Source organism: Mustelus asterias, chromosome 23 (assembly GCF_964213995.1).
Source record: "Mustelus asterias chromosome 23, sMusAst1.hap1.1, whole genome shotgun sequence".
Classification (NCBI taxonomy): domain Eukaryota; kingdom Metazoa; phylum Chordata; class Chondrichthyes; order Carcharhiniformes; family Triakidae; genus Mustelus; species Mustelus asterias.
Window position 1 is genome coordinate 45,449,966 of NC_135823.1, and position 17,572 is coordinate 45,467,537.

The window sequence follows — 17,572 nt, forward strand, 5'->3', positions numbered from 1 at the left end:
TGCGCCGGTTTCCTCCCACAGTCCAAAGATGTGCAGGTTATGTTGAATGGCCACGCTAAATTGACCGTAGTATCAGGGGGATTAGCAGGGTAAATATGTGGGTTACGCAAATAGGGCCTGGGTGGGATTGTGGTCAGTGCAAACTTGATGGACCAAATGGCCTCCTTCTGCACAGTAGGGATTCTATGAAAACTGAGTGGGTTATTTTCTGGTGCGTTGTTAAAATGTTAAAAGTCTGAAACATGACCCAGCCTGCCGACCTCCAGTTTTAATGGAGGCGGGACAAGGGACAGGCAGCCAATCCACTCCAAGGAGGCCTATTGGAAGTTTAAATATTTAAATGAGCTTGCAGCCTCTGATCTAATCTGCATCCAAGGCCATGGACCACCAGACAAGAACAGCTTCAAGAAGGTAAGTACCTTCACAGTACTGCTTGTGGGCCAGGAAGAGCAGGAGCCAGACAACAACCCTTGGGATCAGTGACTGGGTCATTCCCCCTCCTGGATCATTAATTGAACGTGCAGGCTGCATCCTTCTCCAAAGTGCTTCCAGCCCAACTGGAAGCAACCTCTGTCATTCAGGCTAATTTCCAATAGAAAACTCCATTTAAAATTCTACATGTGGGGAAATTTGGAACTTTGCCACTTTACTGCCTATGTACCTCACCTCTGTTCATATCCTAGTCTGTGGAGTAATGGCAATATATATCCAAATCAGGGTGATGTGTGAGATGCGAAAGCTTGGAGATTATAGAGTTTTCACAATTTTGCTCCTCTTGTCCTTCATGGTGATGTAGATCACAGTAATTTAACCAAGTTATAGTCATTGAAACATTGAATGTTATAATAGAGAAGCAATGTCCCGTCATGTGCATGTCAGCTCTCTTAAGTTCAACACAGTTAGCTTCCACTCCCCTGCCTTTTCCCCATAGTCCTGCAAATTTATTTTCTTCATAAAACTATCCAATTCCCTTTTAAAAACCACAATTGATTCTGCCTCCGTCACACTCTTAGGCTATGCATTTCACATCCTAATAATTCACTGGGTTAGAGTTTTTCCTCATGTTGCCATTGCTTCTTTTACCAATCATCTTAAATCAGTGTCCTCTGGTTCTCCATCATTCTACCAATGGGAACAGTTTCTCCCTATCTACTCTGTCTAGCCCCCTTCATGGTTTTGAAATCTCCCCTTAATTTTCTCTTCTCTCAGGAAAACAACTCCAGCTTCTCCAATCTATTCACGCAACTGACGTTCCTCATCCCTGGAACCATTCTCATGAATATTTTCTGCACCCACTTTAATGCCCTCACATCTTTCCTAAAGTGTGGTGAACAGAATTTGACACATTACTTCAGCTGGGGTCAAAACAGTATCGTCTATAGTTTTATCATAACTTTCTTTCTTTTGCATTCTATTTATAAAGCCTCGAATTGCATATGCTTTATTAACCACTTTCTCAACCTGTCCTGCCACCTTCAACGATTTGTCCACATATATCACCATCCCGGATCCTCCTGCTCCTACACTCCCTTTAGAATATCCTTCATCGTGCCTCTCATTTTTTTCACCAAGGTTGTAGATATAAATAGGAAAGGATGGTAATAAATTTGCCCAAAGCTCTCACAAACAGTAATGAGATAAATTCCCAATAATCAGATTTAGTGATATCTGTTGAACACTCAAAGTTGGCCAGCATGTCAGCTCTTCTGCGAATAGTGCCATGGGTGTTTTTACATCCATCTAAGAGGGCAAAAAGGACCTTGGCGCTGGGGTGTGAAATCAGATTCTGTGCTCAACTCTCTGACGTGGACTGGAACCAGCAACTTTCACAGAGATGGGAATGTTACTACTGAGGCAAAGCTGACTTCTTCATCAGAGGGTGCCATATATCAAGGTGTAGTATATCAGAAAATGCTAAGAATCAGTGGGTTCAGTGCACTGAAGAGTGAGAAAGATAAATTGGAGGGTGTAGTATAATAACATAGAAACCCTACAGTGCAGAAGGAGGCCATTCGGCCCATCGAGTCTGCACCGACCACAATCCCACCCAGGCCCTACCCCCACATATTTACCCGCTAATCCCTCTAACCTACACATCCCAGGACTCTAAGGGGCAATTTTTAACCTGGCCAATCAACCTAACCCGCACATCTTTGGACTGTGGGAGGAAACCGGAGCACCCGGAGGAAACCCACGCAGACACGAGGAGAATGTGCAAACTCCACACAGACAGTGACGCGAGCCAGGAATCGAACCCAGGACCCTGGAGCTGTGAAGCAGCAGTGCTAACCACTGTGCTACCGTGCCGCCCTAATAGAGGATGAGAAGGTATATCAAAGGGTTTGATATATTTGAGGGTATGGTATAGCAGAAGGTACAGTAAATTGAAAGGTGAGGGAGGTATATTGGAGAGTATGGTGTACTGGAGAGTAAGGAAGCTACATTGGAGGGTACGGTGTAATGGAGAGTGAGGAGGATATATTGGAGGGTGTGGTGTATTGGAGAATAAGGAGGGCAGATTAGATGGTGCAGTATATAGGAGGCTGAGGAAGGTATATTGGATGGCAAAGTATATTGGACGGTGAGGAGGCAATATTGGATGGTCCAGTATTTGGATGGTGAGGAATGTATATTGGAAGGTGTGGTGCATTGGAGAGTGAGGTGGGTACATTGGAGGGTATGGTATATAGGAGGTTGAGGAGGGTACACTGGATGGTACAGTATTTGAAGGATGAGGACGGTATATTGGATGGTATAGTATTTTGAATGTGTGAAACACATATTGGAGGGTACAGTATCTTGAAGACTGATATTACAGCTTCTCTGGCAAGGTGATCAAGGGAGTATTGAAAAGGAAATGTTTCATTAGGCTGAAGGGTTGCGTGTCAGACAGAAAGTTTTACAATACTAACGTGCTTTGTAAAATCTAATTGAAATTGGATATTTTCAAATCACAGTTCGAAATACACAATGTTAACAGATAACTTGCTGCATGCCAAATGCTTTGTCTGCTTATAAAAGTCCTGGAACCTGTCCATATTTACACTCTGTGTTCAGCACAGCTGTCAGGCTTACATAGACCACCACATTTTGTCTCATATGTTAGTCATAACAGGCAAAAACAGAGGTATGGCGGACTTTAATGGGGATAGCCAGCCAACCAATGGGTAGGACATGGTGAATATGTCCTTCTGTCAGATACTAACCGGGCTCTGTGATCAGCCAACAAAGCTTCTGTAGCGGCCTGACCTTCACCCCAGAGAAAGAGACTCATGACCACATTTAGAAAAGGATTAAGCAATCTGAAAAGCATATTCAGCCAACAACTTGTGTAATGTGTTAAGCTGAATATCATGTTGTTTCCTGCCTCTAATTCCCTCCTTATAGTCTAACGCCCTTCAGCCTGTTCTGAAAGGTAAATATTTTGAACCCAAAGTGTATTTACATTGTGGCCCATGATGCTTCTCACAGAGTTTTTTTTTTCTGAATGAGTCAATCAGGCTTTCCCACATTTCCCTTTTTTCTCTTTGCGTTGGAATTTCCGAAGTCTTCTTGTCCACACATCCCGCCACTGAATGACAAGGCTGTTCTTATCAGCCACAAGGCCTCCGAGCCTCTCGGACACGCTGTCAGTGTTCCCCATCACTAGATACTTTTTGGTCATTTGGATCTTTGGGCACTTGCATGCCAAGTCTTTCATATTAATCCACAGGAACTGGTCTGCCCGTTTAATCTTCTCATCTCTGCTTCGATAGACTGACACGATATTCACGGTGAACTTTGCCCATTCACTCACTGTCTCCATATCTAGAACATTAACCTGAACCGCTGGAAAAGGATAACAGAGAAGTTAGTCTGCTTTCAGTTCAGACACACTTGGGAGTTTTAAGGCATCTGACAATCATTAACATCTCTTCACTAGCATCCAAAAAACGCTTCAGCAAAACTCTGGGTCTGTTTTCTGGCAAAAAAAATCTTTAGAAATAAGTAAGAATTCTTTCGAGATCCTCATTAATTTTCTATTTTTAAACTAACTGGCACCATCTGTCGAAAGCCTTCTTATTACATCTTGATCTGGTCTGCAGCTGCTGAATAGCCAGTTGGTAAAAGGTACAAAGCAGAAAACTAGGTCCCAGCTTTGATCTCAGCTGGTGTGTGATAAACACTCCTAAACCAGGGATAGGGAAATATATCCCGTCGTTGTGAGGAATCACAGGCTCTCATTAATATCCCATCACTCTGAGATAGGATATTGATTTGGAAGCTAATTAGCTAATGGTTATCAGATCATACCCGTTTATTTATATTTGCACCATCAATTAATCTATCCTGTCACAAATGCTGCTTGTACTAAGATGGAGAGCCTTTAATTATGTTGTTTTACCATGTTTCCCTATTATGACTCTATTGGCAAGTGCACTGATCTGTTAGAATGCACTGTCGCTCCCCATTCTGGACTCTAAAAGCATCATGGGGTATGGGGAGAGCACAGGAGTGTGGCGGTGAGATAGAAGATCAGCCATGATCGTATTGAATGGCGGAGCAGGCTTGAAGGGCTGAATGACCCACTCCTGCTCCTAATTTCTATGTTTCTATAGTTATCATTACCCATAATGTCACTTTGACTTCCTAAAGCTCCGCTCACCCGAACCTCCCCCTGCCCCAATAATTAGTTTAAAGTCCTCTCTACAGACTTAGCTATACAACTGTTGTCACATCACCTCTTAAACTTCTCTTTGTCTTAGAAAGAATAGCCCTAGCCTTTTGAGTCTTTCCTGATAGTTAGAAACTCTCAGTTCCAAATCATAGAAATTTGCTTCAGGGAAGGAGGACCTTCAGCCTATCATGTTTGGCCTGAGCTGACTCTTTGAAAATGTAGTCATCGTTGGTCCCACACCACAGCATTTTGTCTCTGATATTGACCCACTTGCCAGATGGAATAGTTTTTCTCTATCTACTCTATCAAAACCTTTCATTAACTTAAACATCTATTAGGTCGGATCTTAACATTCTTTGTTTTAATGAGAACAGTCTTAACTTTTTCAACATCCCCTTATAACTGAAATCCCTGGTAACATCCTGTTAAACCTCCCCGGTATCCTTTCTAAGGCCATTGCATCTTAAATGTGGTGCCAGAATTATGTTATTCTATCACAGGATGTGGGCTTGGTGGCTAGGCTAGCATTTATCACCAGTTCCTAATTGCACTTGAGAAATGGTGGTGAGCCACCTTCGTAAAGCTTTGCAGTTCATGTGGCATAAATATAACCACGGTGCTGTTGGGGAGGGAGTTCCAGGATTGTAACCCAGTGACAGTGAGGGAATGGCGATATGGTTCTAAGTCAGGATGATGTGTGGCTTGGAGGAGAACCTGTAGGGTGTAGTGTTCCCATGCATCTGCTGCCCTTGTCCTTCTAAATGATAGAGGGTCACGTGTTTGGAAGGTGCTGTCAAAGGAGCTCTGCTGAGTTTCTGCAGTGCATCTTGTAGATGGTGCGTACCGCTGCCACTGTGCGTTGGTGATGGTGGGAGTGAATGTTTAAGGTGGTGAATGGGGTGCTAATCAAGTGGGCTGTGTTTTCCTGGATTGTCCACAATACTCTATCTGTGGCCTAATCAGTAATTTATGAAATTTTAGCAGGCTGTCTTTGCTTTTATATTCTATTGTTCAATTTATAAACCTGAGTGACATCAATGCATTTTGGCCATGTTATTAACTTGCCTTTAAGAATTTGTAAAAAGTGGCGCCATTTACACTCATGAGCACTTAAATTGCTCATTTATTCTCTTCAAAATCATAGAAATCAGGGAAATGGCAGGGATTTTGAATAAGTAGTTTTTAAATCTTTATTCTCAGTGGAAGTCAATAAAAAGATCTCAAAGCAGCAGAAATTTTAAAGGCAAAAATGAAGGGCGGTGTGCATGGAGGTTGCAATGCCCTGGACCTGATAACCTGCATCCTAGGATCTGAAAAGAAGTGGCTGCACAGATAGTGGATACAATGCTTGTAATCTTCCAAAATTCCCCAGATTACGAAAAGGTCCCAGGTTGAAAAGCTGTAAATGTAACACCACTATTAAAGAAGATGGAAATAAAAACAGGAAACTATAGGTTTCAATCGGCTACAGTTAACCTAACACCTGTCGCTGGAAAAAGATGGAATCAATTTATCAGGAATTAGTAGCAGGACGTTTAGAAAATCATAACACAATTAAGCAGAATCAACATGTTTTTACGAAATGGAAATTGTATTTGACAAATCTATTTGAAGAGATAACAAACATGGTGGGTAAAGGGAAACAAGTAGATGCAGGATGACATTTTCTGATCCCACCAGAGGCAGGTTTCATGGTGGGTGGAGTGGAACATTCAGAGAGAGAGACCAGATTCCTTCTAGCAAAGAAAAGTCAGAATTTTCCCCTCACCAATTTCATGGCAGTATGAAGCGGGCAGCTTTCCTGTCGATCCATGTCAGGAATGCCATTTGCACGCATTAATTACCATGTCGTGAACACCCATTAAAAATGCAACTCACCGGAATCATTTTCCTCCTCCCAATTATTTGCCATGCCTGTGTGATATTGGACCAGTTTAAATCACAACCAGATATATGTGGTGTGCAGCCGCCCACCCTCACTTCGCTTGTGAATTTGAGGTGAGTGCAACATTCAACGCCTACCAGCAACTGCTCTGGCTCCTCAGCCGTGTCAGTGTTAGTCCACGCTGGTGAGGGTCTATGGTTGGGCTGCTCACCGTGACTGCCTCGGGTGTTGAGTTGGACTGTTATTCGTGGCTGCCTTTGATGTTGAGCTGACTTACTCACCGAGGCTGCCTCCAATGTTGAGCTGGTTTACTTACCGAGGCTACTCCGGCAGGACAGCGGATAAAATTATTGCAGATGCTGGAATCTGAAACCAAAAGAGAAACTGCTGGAAAATCTCAGCAGGTCTGGCAGCATCTGTAAGGAGAGAAAAGCTCTGACAAAGGGTCATCTGGGCTTGAAATGTCAGCTCTTTTCTCTCCTTACAGATGCTGCCAGACCTGCTGAGATTTTCCAGCATTTTCTCTTTTGGTTCCGGCAGGACTGCATTGTGTGCTGTGAGTCTCTGGCAGGGCTGCATTCTAAAACAGAGACTGGCATGGCAACCAGGATGGGGAGATGACAGAGACACGAGGGTGAAGGGGGTTTGGTAGTTTGGAAGGGGGAAAATCAATGGTAGGTAGAAGGAAATTGGGTATGGGCAAACTGGAGCTTGACATGGAACAGTAGAACACAGACACAAAATGGGATAGATGGGATTAGATTTGCATGAAGGGGAGGGGATGGATGCAAACTCTAGAGTACAAAAGGCATGGTCTTTGCCTTACAGTCAGTGGTGATGGGAGTGTCAGTTTCGACACTGGGTTGCAGGTGGGATGGTCATAGTCAAGAGAGGCATCTACATCCTGTAAATGGGGAAAACCTAATGAAAGGTGGGGTGGGGTGGGAGGGTACTCAAAACTCTCCAAAGTTGAGGGAAACAGTCACCGCTGTATGTAACCATGCACGCAGCCTCAAGATGGAGAGGGGTGAAGTCTACATTGAGCATTGGGGATATCAACAGTGATGTGTTCAGCAGGGAGGGTTCACAATAATGACAATGGGATTCACGGATACTGAAGGGGACTAGAGAATCAATATAGGGAGTTCTACCTGCACATTGTGAGGCTCCAGGAAGACTGGGGGCCCAAACTCTGACAGAGGGAGGGTCAAAGCTGGTCTTAAAGTAAAAATGCAGTACTGCAGTAGTTGAGTCATGATTGGCACAGGCTTGGAGGGCTGAAGGGCCTATTCCTGTGCTGTACTTTGTTCTTTGTTCTTTGCCATCTTGAGACCTCAAAATTATGATGCAGTTTAAAATCAAAACCAAAAAAGAATCTGCAAGGGAGGAGACTGAGGCAGTGTAGGAGAAGCCCACGACTGGACTCGGGGCCCTAACAGGAGGTACCCTCACACTGCTTAGAGTAACAACATGGAAATGGAATCTGAGCTGATAACACCCAGGGAGAGTTCATTGAGAAGTTGCAAGTGGAGCCATTGACATTTAGAACATTTTAACGTGGGACTGCAGGAGTCATTGGTTCACAGTGAAAGTTGATCAATTTGAGCTAAGGTGCTTTCTGCAATTGGCATGGCTAACAGACCAAAGGGCATCCAGTCATTCCAATAGTCAATACATCAGGTAAGACATAGTAAGAGCACATTAAGGAAGGTTGAAAATATTCTGCATGAACTCAAGCCCCTTCCGACCTCTCTGGAGTGAAGATGTCAAGTAGCTCGGGTGGCATCTTAGTCAGCTAGGTTGCACCTCAGCCGGAATGCTGGATCAGGGAAAGTTAAGTAGCACAGACACAGTTCTAGGGTATGACAGTGGTTTTCTGTCCACGAGATCCACTATAGCTGCCCATTGTTTTCCATCTGTTGGATCTCTCTATCCATAGGGAAAAGGAGGGTTGAATAGTGGAGCCTCTGCTCAATGCTGCCTTCTTGATGGCAGTGAACTGATTGAGGAGGAGAAGAAAGGCTTAGTGCTGCCTAGCACTGCTTCAACAAAAGACTTGACTTGAGGACCATGGTTCAGGGGAGCCCCAGCAAGACCCATAGGATCAGAAGATCAAAGCTATCCCACAGAGGCAACTTGTACAACCAAGGGTCTACTGAAGATGCTGTTCCGATCTGGAGATGAGCAAGAACAATGCTGTGTATAACTATGCTTGTCAAGAGATGTAGTGGGTCATATCTGCCACATTCTGCAGGAGGAGCTAACATTACTTGGACAGAGAGGACATCCCCTACTAGTGCCCCTGAAGATCATCATCATATTCAAGTGTTTTGTCAGCTGAATGTTCCAGGGATCCATAGTGGACCTTTGTGATATCCCTCCGTCCTCAACATATAAATGTATTAAGGAAATGATGGATGCTATCTACAGTAAGGCTCATCATTATGTGAAGTCACATTGGAAGAAGCTAGCCAGGCTGTTAGATTCCAGAGTTTTGTGGCAATCTCTGGCTTCCCTAGAGTACAGAGTGCAATTGATTGCACACATGTGGCTTTGAGAGCTCCATGGCTGCAGTTGCTGCTTTTCATTAACATTAAGTTTCACTCACTAAACATTCAGCTGGTGTACGACTATCAGAAGCAGATCATGTACATTTGTGCCAGGTACCCTTGAGTTCCCATGACCCATACACCCTCTTTGTCACAAAAGGCTGTGGAAGCCAGGTCATTGAGTGTCTTTAAGACAGAGATAGATAGGTTCTTGATTAATAAGGGGATCAGTGGTTATGGGAAAAAGGCAGGAGTATGGGGATGAGAAAAATATCAGCCATGATTGAATGGTGGAGCAGACTCAATGGGCCGAGTGGCCTAATTCTGCTCCTATGTCTTATGGTCTTATCCTGAGGCACTCCAAGATGCTCACAGGGCTGGCTGCTTAGTGCGAAGTGGAACCTGCTGAAATTATGGCTTTTGACAACCATATACCATGCTCAAAGTACCTTGGAAGAAAGATACTACATGATGCATCATTTGACAAGATCCATCATTAAGTAGACCATTGGCATCCTGAAGATGCACTTCCGATGCTTAGTCCACTCAGACAGGCTCTGCAGTACTCTCGAGAAAGAATGTCCTGTATCATCATGGTGTGTTACTGATGCGCGATATAACTCACGAGGCTAGAGGTACTCGGGGAAATAAAGGCTTTTATTGACTACAACAATAGAGCTACCATATATAATACACGATCCCAGACTAAAGGGTCCCAGACAGAGCAGTGACCTTTATACCTCTCCCAGGAGGCGGAGCCCGACTGGGATGTACCATAAGAACTATATTACAGGTAGAACAGCCCAACCCTAACCCCAACAGTAACATGTAGAACAGCCCAACCCTAACCCCAACAGTAACATATATACAGACTCATAGTACTGGCCAGACCCTGGCTCAGCACTACCTGGTGGGAACCAACAATGGTTCACCACAGTTACGCCTGTGCAAAACCTGACACTTCAAAGGGGAGATCATGCCAGATGGCGACACAGAGGAGGCTGAGAACTTCTCGAATGATGAAGAACTGGAAGAGCAGGAACCTAAAAAGTGCGATAATGGGGAACTTCCATGTGAGGATGTGATTGAAGCTGCAAGGCATGGAAGATGTACCCATGACATACTAATAGCCACAAGGCACCAGGAGGAGTAAAGTACTGGCAAGAGTACCCAACCGCATTTCTCATATCTCATAATGGCATGCCAGTGATCTGAGAGGCCTTTACAACCACTAGCATCGGGAAAAGGGTCAGCATTGGATCTTGGACCTCCAATCCTCATGTTTCACCAAGCCCATCTTTGGATAGGTCGGCAGCCAAATCTGTATGTAGCCATTTTGGGAAGTGAAAGGCAGCACACCTGCACAAAACCTGTGTCAAATGGACTTGATACGTTCGGGTTCCTAAATGACACACATCTTGCTACCACAAAGATGTGTACATGGATGGAGAGACCATCAAGGCTGAAGATCTTCTATAGAAATGTCACATAGACTCGAAATGTTAAACTCTGTTTCTCTCTCCACACATACTGCCAAACCTGATGAGTTTTTCCAGCATTCTCTGTTTATATTTCAGATTTCCAGCATCCACAGTATTTTGCTTTTATATGGCTGCAGATCTTGTACTTTGGCACAAGCAAAGGAGACAGCTTTTTAATGATGCTGAGACAACATGAGTGGTAATCCTTTAATGCAATTGAACACACACAAATCCATGGTGTCTTTTAATGAATATCACTTCCTAATGCAATTTGAGTCACTTTCAATAGAGAGGCTGACACATCTCTCTGACATCAAGCTGGACTTCAGTTGAACATGAGGCTCACAAAGGGAAGCAATCACAGAGTGGGAGCTTGGGTCGGCCTTGTAATAAATAAGAGGCCACATAGATGCATATGCACAAAGCATTCAGATGATGAGACTATTGTTTTGAACAGCAAATGTATTTACAAATGTGTCTGATTGAGTAAACACTCGTGATCCAAAAGTGATGTCAAGGTTTTTTAATCTTTCAAACCCTATCACTACATCTTGGTGGATCCCCAACATCAGCAGCAAAGATGGAGACAGCCTATTCACTGCTTCACCTGATGTCTTTGATGAGTTAGGTGGGTGTCTTCTGGAGGGCTAAAGCCAAGAGAGCCCTGGCCTGCTTAGGGTCTCCTGCTTTAAGGCAGATGCACTCTTCTTGGCCTGAGCAGCCGGAAGTGATGGGGCCACAGGAAGGTGGAATTGGGATTGGCTGAACATTCGCAGGTTCACCTGAGTGGATGGCCCAGGCGTACAACTACTGGTCCTCCACCTTTTGGGTGCCTGAGGGCCCCTGCCTGACTCCTTGTGGAGAAGGGGCATCTTGAGGGAGGTCCAGGTGCCCCACTCCCCTCTTGCCTAGCAACCGATGGATCCACCAATGCCTATAGTGATGGAGTGAAGCTCTGAACGTAAGTCCGGCAGAACCTGTTGGGCCAAGATCTCAAAGGTGGATGCCACCTATCCCATGGAGATCTGAGGTGCTTGCATGTCAAATTCATGGCAACAGACACAACACGGACGCATTGGTCCATCCTTCACTCTAATCTGTTGACTGCCTCTCGTAATTCTGCCTGATGTTCCACCGCCTGTCTTTGCATCTCTGGCATGTTTGCAACTGCTGCTTCCAGAGTTTCTTCATCTGACTTAGACTCAGTGGGTGGCTGCACTCCAGTAGTCCTTCAAGTGCCAGAGATCTGGGTTGTCACTGCCCTCGATCGCTGTTGGGACATGTCAGTGGGGTATTCCCCAGAATGTGACCCTGAGTCTAATCTAGAACTATGTGTCTCTGCATTGGTGGAGGATGCAGGTGAACACTGTGACAGGTTATCTTCAAATGGCTGCTCAGCAGCTTCCTCAGAGGTGGCTTGAGGGCTGGGACTTATATTGCCTATCCTGGCTTGCTGGGAGAGGCCAGTATTGCCTTCACCACAGGAGGGATCTCTATCCTCCCCTGCCAACTTGGCAGCATCCTCTTCGAATTTGGAAAGGTCCTGGATATTGGCCATTCCTTTTCCAGTCTGGGATCTCTCCCTCTTGTTGTGGGCAAGGTTGGCCTGCACGAGGACAAAAGGATAGGATGTGATGAGAAGGAATGGAGCAGAGGTTTGGAAGCATGCATGACTACTGTGTGTGCTGAGACCACTCCCAGTATGGGCTGAAAATGTTATTTGTACAAGATAATAGATGGCATGCTGGTGAATAGGCTTTCAATTCGGATATCACCCCCATTAATATTGTGTCTGATTCCTGGGCTGTGTGATGCTTTGAGTGCATGATACCATTATGAGAGTGAGAGTTTGGACTGAGATGAAGATTGACTTATGCCTGTGTTACAGATGAGATCATTCACTCTCTTCCTTCATTGGATGCATTGCCTGGTCGTTGCTCACAGAGCTGATTTCTTTTGTGACCACTTCCCAGGCTGACAAGATGAGGTTGATGGATCTTCTGGATCCATCCCTGCCAGTGTTGGTGAACATGTCTAATTAAAGCCTCCAGGGAGCCATGGATAAACCTTGACACACTCTTCTGGTTCTTTAGGGCCATCTTACAGCCGGGTGACAGAAAGTAATGTGTGTGTTCGGGTGTCATTTAAATATGGCACCAGGACCTTGAGCTCTTTGGTGACAGCAGGGAGACGAATCAGTATCCACCCCGCCATGTGATTCAGTGAGCAGCTCACCTATGCATAATTAATGAGGTTTCAAGCAGCAGATTAAGCGTAAGAACACAACCTGGTGATCAGCGGGAAACCAGCCTCTAATCCTGCCTGCCACCACACTTGGTCAATGGAGCAGAACATTCCGCCCATGGGGAGGATTTTCTGCCTCTGTTGACGAAGGGAGCAGAAGGGTGGGAACAGAAGAAGGGGCAGAGAATCGAGCAGGATTCTCAAAACACTTTTATGCCAGTGGGATGTCCTACACGCCGCCAATGACGCAACAGGAATCCCAAGTTTACAAGTCGCAATCCCCATTTGCATTAATTTAAATATGATTATCAGGCATTTACCTGATAGTCCCCCCTTGTTTCATTGTCCACTCATGGCAGCATGAGGGCAGATCAACATGAATCATGACAAGTCCCCCATGACATACCTGGTGAACTAAACCCGCAGAGGCATACAGCTGAGTACAACCCCTACCATCATGATGTTGTGGGCCCAACCTCTTCTATTCTTTTTTTGACGAAGTGTTTGAGGGGGAGGCAGTGGCATAACAGGATTGCCGTTGGACACCAGAGACTCAGGGTCTCTGGGAACCCAAGTCAGAATCCAACCATGGCAGATGGTGAAATTGAAATTCAATAAAAATCTGGAATTAAAGTCTAAGGACGACCAGGAAACCATTGTTTACTATCATTAAAAGCCATCCAGTTCACTAATGTCCTTTAGGGAAGGAAATCTGCCATTCTTACCTGGTCTGGTCCACATGTGACTCCAGATCCACCGAATGTGGTTGACTCTTAATTGCCTTTAGGGATGGTCAATAAATGCTGACTCAGTCAGGGCTGCTCTCTGCTTTTCCCGCCCAAGATAACATTTTGAAAAAAATTCAAGCCATAATGCATTTAGATTTTCAAAGGTATTTGATATGGTGCCGCATAAAAGATTACTGCACAAGAGAATATGGTGCTGGGAACAAGATTTTAGCATGTGTTGAGGATTGTCTAGCTAACAGGAAATACAGAATTGGGTCATTTTCAGGTTGGCAAACTGTAACGAGTGGAGTGCCATAGGAATCAGTGCTGAAGCCTCCATTATTTATTATCTATATTAATAATTTGGATGAAGGAACCAAGTGTATTGCAGCTAAATTTGCTCACCATACAAAGACAGGTTGGAAAGCAAGTTGTGAGGAGGATGCAAAGAGTGCAAAGGGACATAGATAGGTTAAGTGAGTGAGCAAAAACTTGGCAGATGCAATATTAAGTGGGAGAATCTGAAGTTGTCTACTTTAGTGGGAAGAATAGTACTGTAAAGCAGAATATTATTTAAATGGCGATAGATACAACGTTGTGGTATAGAAGGATCTGGGTGTCCTTGTACATGAATCACCAAATGTTAGCATGCAAGTACAGCAAGTAGTTAAGCAGGTAAATGAAGTGTTGACTTTTATTGAAAAGGAGGTGGAGCATAAAAGTAGAGAAGCCTTGCAACAACAGTATAGGGCATAGGTGAGATCACATCTTGAATATGCCTAAAACTGCACAGCTCAGAGATACATAGCCATTCGGAATAAATTAGGTGCAGATAATCAAAGTTCAGGACATCATTCAGAAGATAAAATAAACCAAATGGAGACCTGATATGTTGCTTGAAAAAATGATAACAGATGGACACAAAAGTTAATGGAGTGACAGCCAAGAACAGTGATGAGAAGAAGACAGAAACATAGAATTTGACGAGATAACAAAATATCATACCTATGAAGTAATTGGATAAAACAAGCAAGGAATAGAGTAAAATGGATAATGAGCTATATCCTACATTAGATAAACACAGCTTAAATGATCATGATACATGCATGAGAGGCAATTCAGAGGAGGGTCACGATGTTGATTCCAGAGTTGAAGGAGTTACCTTATGAGGAAAGACTTTGCAGTTTGAGCCTATATTTTCATAGAAATCATAGAAACCCTACAGTGCAGAAAGAGGCTATTTGGCCCATCGAGTCTGTACCGACCACAATCCCACCCAGGCCCTACCCCCATATGCCTACATATTTACCCACTAATCCCTTTAGCCTACGCATCTCAGAACTCTAAGGGGCAATTTTTAGCATGGCCAATCAACCTAACCTGCACATCTTTGGGCTGTGGGAGGAAACCGGAGCACCCGGAGGAAACCCACGCAGACACGAGGAGAATGTGCAAACTCCACACAGACAGTGACCCAAGCCGGGAATCGAACCCAGGTTCCTGGAGCTGTGAAGCAGCAGTGCTAACCACTGTGCTACCATGCCGCCCACTTTTTTTTTTGTTGTTTTATTTAAATTTCCCCAACAATAAAACTTGTCCCCTAGCGCGCCCTAGTTATTAAGCAGTTTCCTTTGTTTTCATTGGAGTTTAGAAGAATGAATGGTGATCTTATTGAAATATGTAAGATTCTGAAGGGTCTTGGCAAAGTAGATGTTGAGGGGATGTTCTCCTCATAAGGAATCTCAAACTAGGCGATAGAATTTAAGGTCTACCATTAAGACAAAGTTGAGGAGGAGTTCTTTCCAGTGAACTGTGGAGGCTGGGTAATTAAATATATTCAATGCTGAGTTAGACAACATTTTGATCTACCAGGGAGGTAAAGGTTGTGGGGGATAGGCAGAAAAATTTAGTTGAGTCCACGATCAGATTAGCCATGATCGTATTGAAAGGAGGAGCAGGCCTGAGAGGCTGAATGGTCTATTCTTGCTCCTATTTCTGATGTTCTTAGTTTCTTATATTATGGATGGCCCATTTGCTGAGAAATGCCTTTAAGAACAAAGTGATTGGGGAGTATTTTGAAAGAGGGTTAATTGGTTTCCTTAGTATCCAGCATTAGGTCCCAAGAAATGTTCATATGACCTGGGATTGCCACGAGGATGAGCAGCTAAGAAGCAAAGGGCAAACAGAAAGCTTTCTGTTTCTGACAGTCTTTGAAAAGATCCTGGTATTAAAGTAGATCTCTGAGAATAAAGTCAAAATTGCGTTACTGTGTGCATTATACGGTTGGAAAAGACAGAACACTTAACACAGGAGGAGCAAGAGATTGTGAATTGGGCATTACACACTGCTGCTGTTGAAGTATGCTAGAGCTCTTCAGACTGTTTAAAAAAGTCAGGGAAAGGAGTCTCTGGGGATTCTTTGTCATTAGGATGCTTATGATCTGAGTGAGAGAGGGTTCATAGTTATGTACCTTGTGAGTGGTAACCATGTCTGTGCACATTTGATGGATACAGCTGCTGATAAATGCAACTCAAGAGCCAAAATGATTGGATGGGAAGTGAGAAATCCTACAAAATGGAAGCTGAGCTGGAAAGACTGTGAGATTACATATGGGCCCATATTTATGTGGGAAGTTATGAGTAAGTGAGTCATATCTGTGTTGTATCGACTAGTTTAAAGTGAAATTTACCTTTTTTTAATGTTTGAATTATCTTGATCTTAGTTGATCTGTGACAGTAAAAGTTTATGAAATGAAATCTTGTCCAGCGATTTTCTTTTCATTATCATCATCGGGATCCCTTTCTTTCTAAAATGTTATCAATCTCTACAGGGATCTTAACAACATGTCCTCCAAACTGTATTATATCACGCAACTTTGCATTGAATTCAATTTGTCACACCAATTTGTCATACTGCTGCCCATTTCACCATCCTAATATCTTGAAACCTATAATTATTTTCATCATTATTTACTCTGTTGCCAAGTTTTTTTATCACTGAAAACATTATAATACTACTCCTTACACTCAAGTCGAAGTCATTTGTAAAAATTGAAGAATGAAGATTCCAGAACTGACCCTTGCAGACCTCCACTACCTCCCAGTTGTAAAACACCCATCCACCATGACGCTCTGCTTCCTGTCATTGAACCAACTCTATGTCCATACCAACACCATTCCCTTAATTCATTTTCCTATCAGTACTGACAACCTTTTTTTTGCTTTTTATAATATAAAAACCAGAACTATATATCATTCAAGTATGGTGAACATAAGAATATATATCAGCTGGAGTAGGCTATCTAGCCCTTTCAATTGCTCTGCCATTCAATAAAATCATGGTTGATCTTTTACTTCAACTGCATCTTCTCACACTATTCCAATACCTGTTCATTCTCTTAGTACCCAAATATCTATCGACCTCCGTCTCAAATATACTCACCAATGGAGCATCCACGGTTTGCTGGGATAGAGAATTTCAAAGATTCACAGCCTTTAAGTGAAGAAATGTCTCCTCAGCTCAGTCCTAAATGGGCAACCCTTATTTTGAGACTGATCCTCCATGCTCTAGATTTCCCATCCAGGAGAAAAGTTTTCTCAGCCTATATTTACTTGCAAATTTATGCATAAATGAGATAACCTCTCATTCTTCTAAACTCCAAGATGTACATGCCCAGTCTACTCAATTTCCCCTGATCTTTGGAACCAGTCAAGTGCACATTTCTTGCTCTTCCTCTAGGGCAAAATATTCTTCTTTATGTAAGGAGATTAAAGGTGGGATTTTCCGGCTGCACTTGCCCCAAGGCCGGAAATTCCCATCCAAGGTCATCAGACGTTTGCATGGTCCACCCCGTCCACTACGATTCCTGTGGGGGGGCGGGACAGGGAAATCCTGCCCTGAAACTGTGCATAATACTTCAGGTGTAGTCTCACTAATGCCATGTATAACTATAGTAAAACATCTATACTCTTATACTCCAAACCCTTTGTAACAATATCTAACATACCATTTGCTTTACTAATTGCTTT

The 17,572-nt window shown here is 43.6% G+C and overlaps 1 protein-coding gene across 1 annotated transcript in view; it reads right to left on the reverse strand.

Annotated features, from left to right (window-relative positions):
- Positions 1 to 2,236: 2,236 nt before the first annotated feature.
- LOC144510698 (netrin-3-like) overlaps positions 2,237 to 17,572 on the reverse strand; it is a 217,692-nt gene continuing 202,356 nt past the window's right edge. Inside the window, exon 7 of the mRNA XM_078240417.1 lies at positions 2,237 to 3,828. Within this exon, the coding sequence (XP_078096543.1) occupies positions 3,497 to 3,828 (332 nt within the window). The 3' untranslated portion in view covers positions 2,237 to 3,496. The remainder of the gene's footprint in view (positions 3,829 to 17,572) is intronic.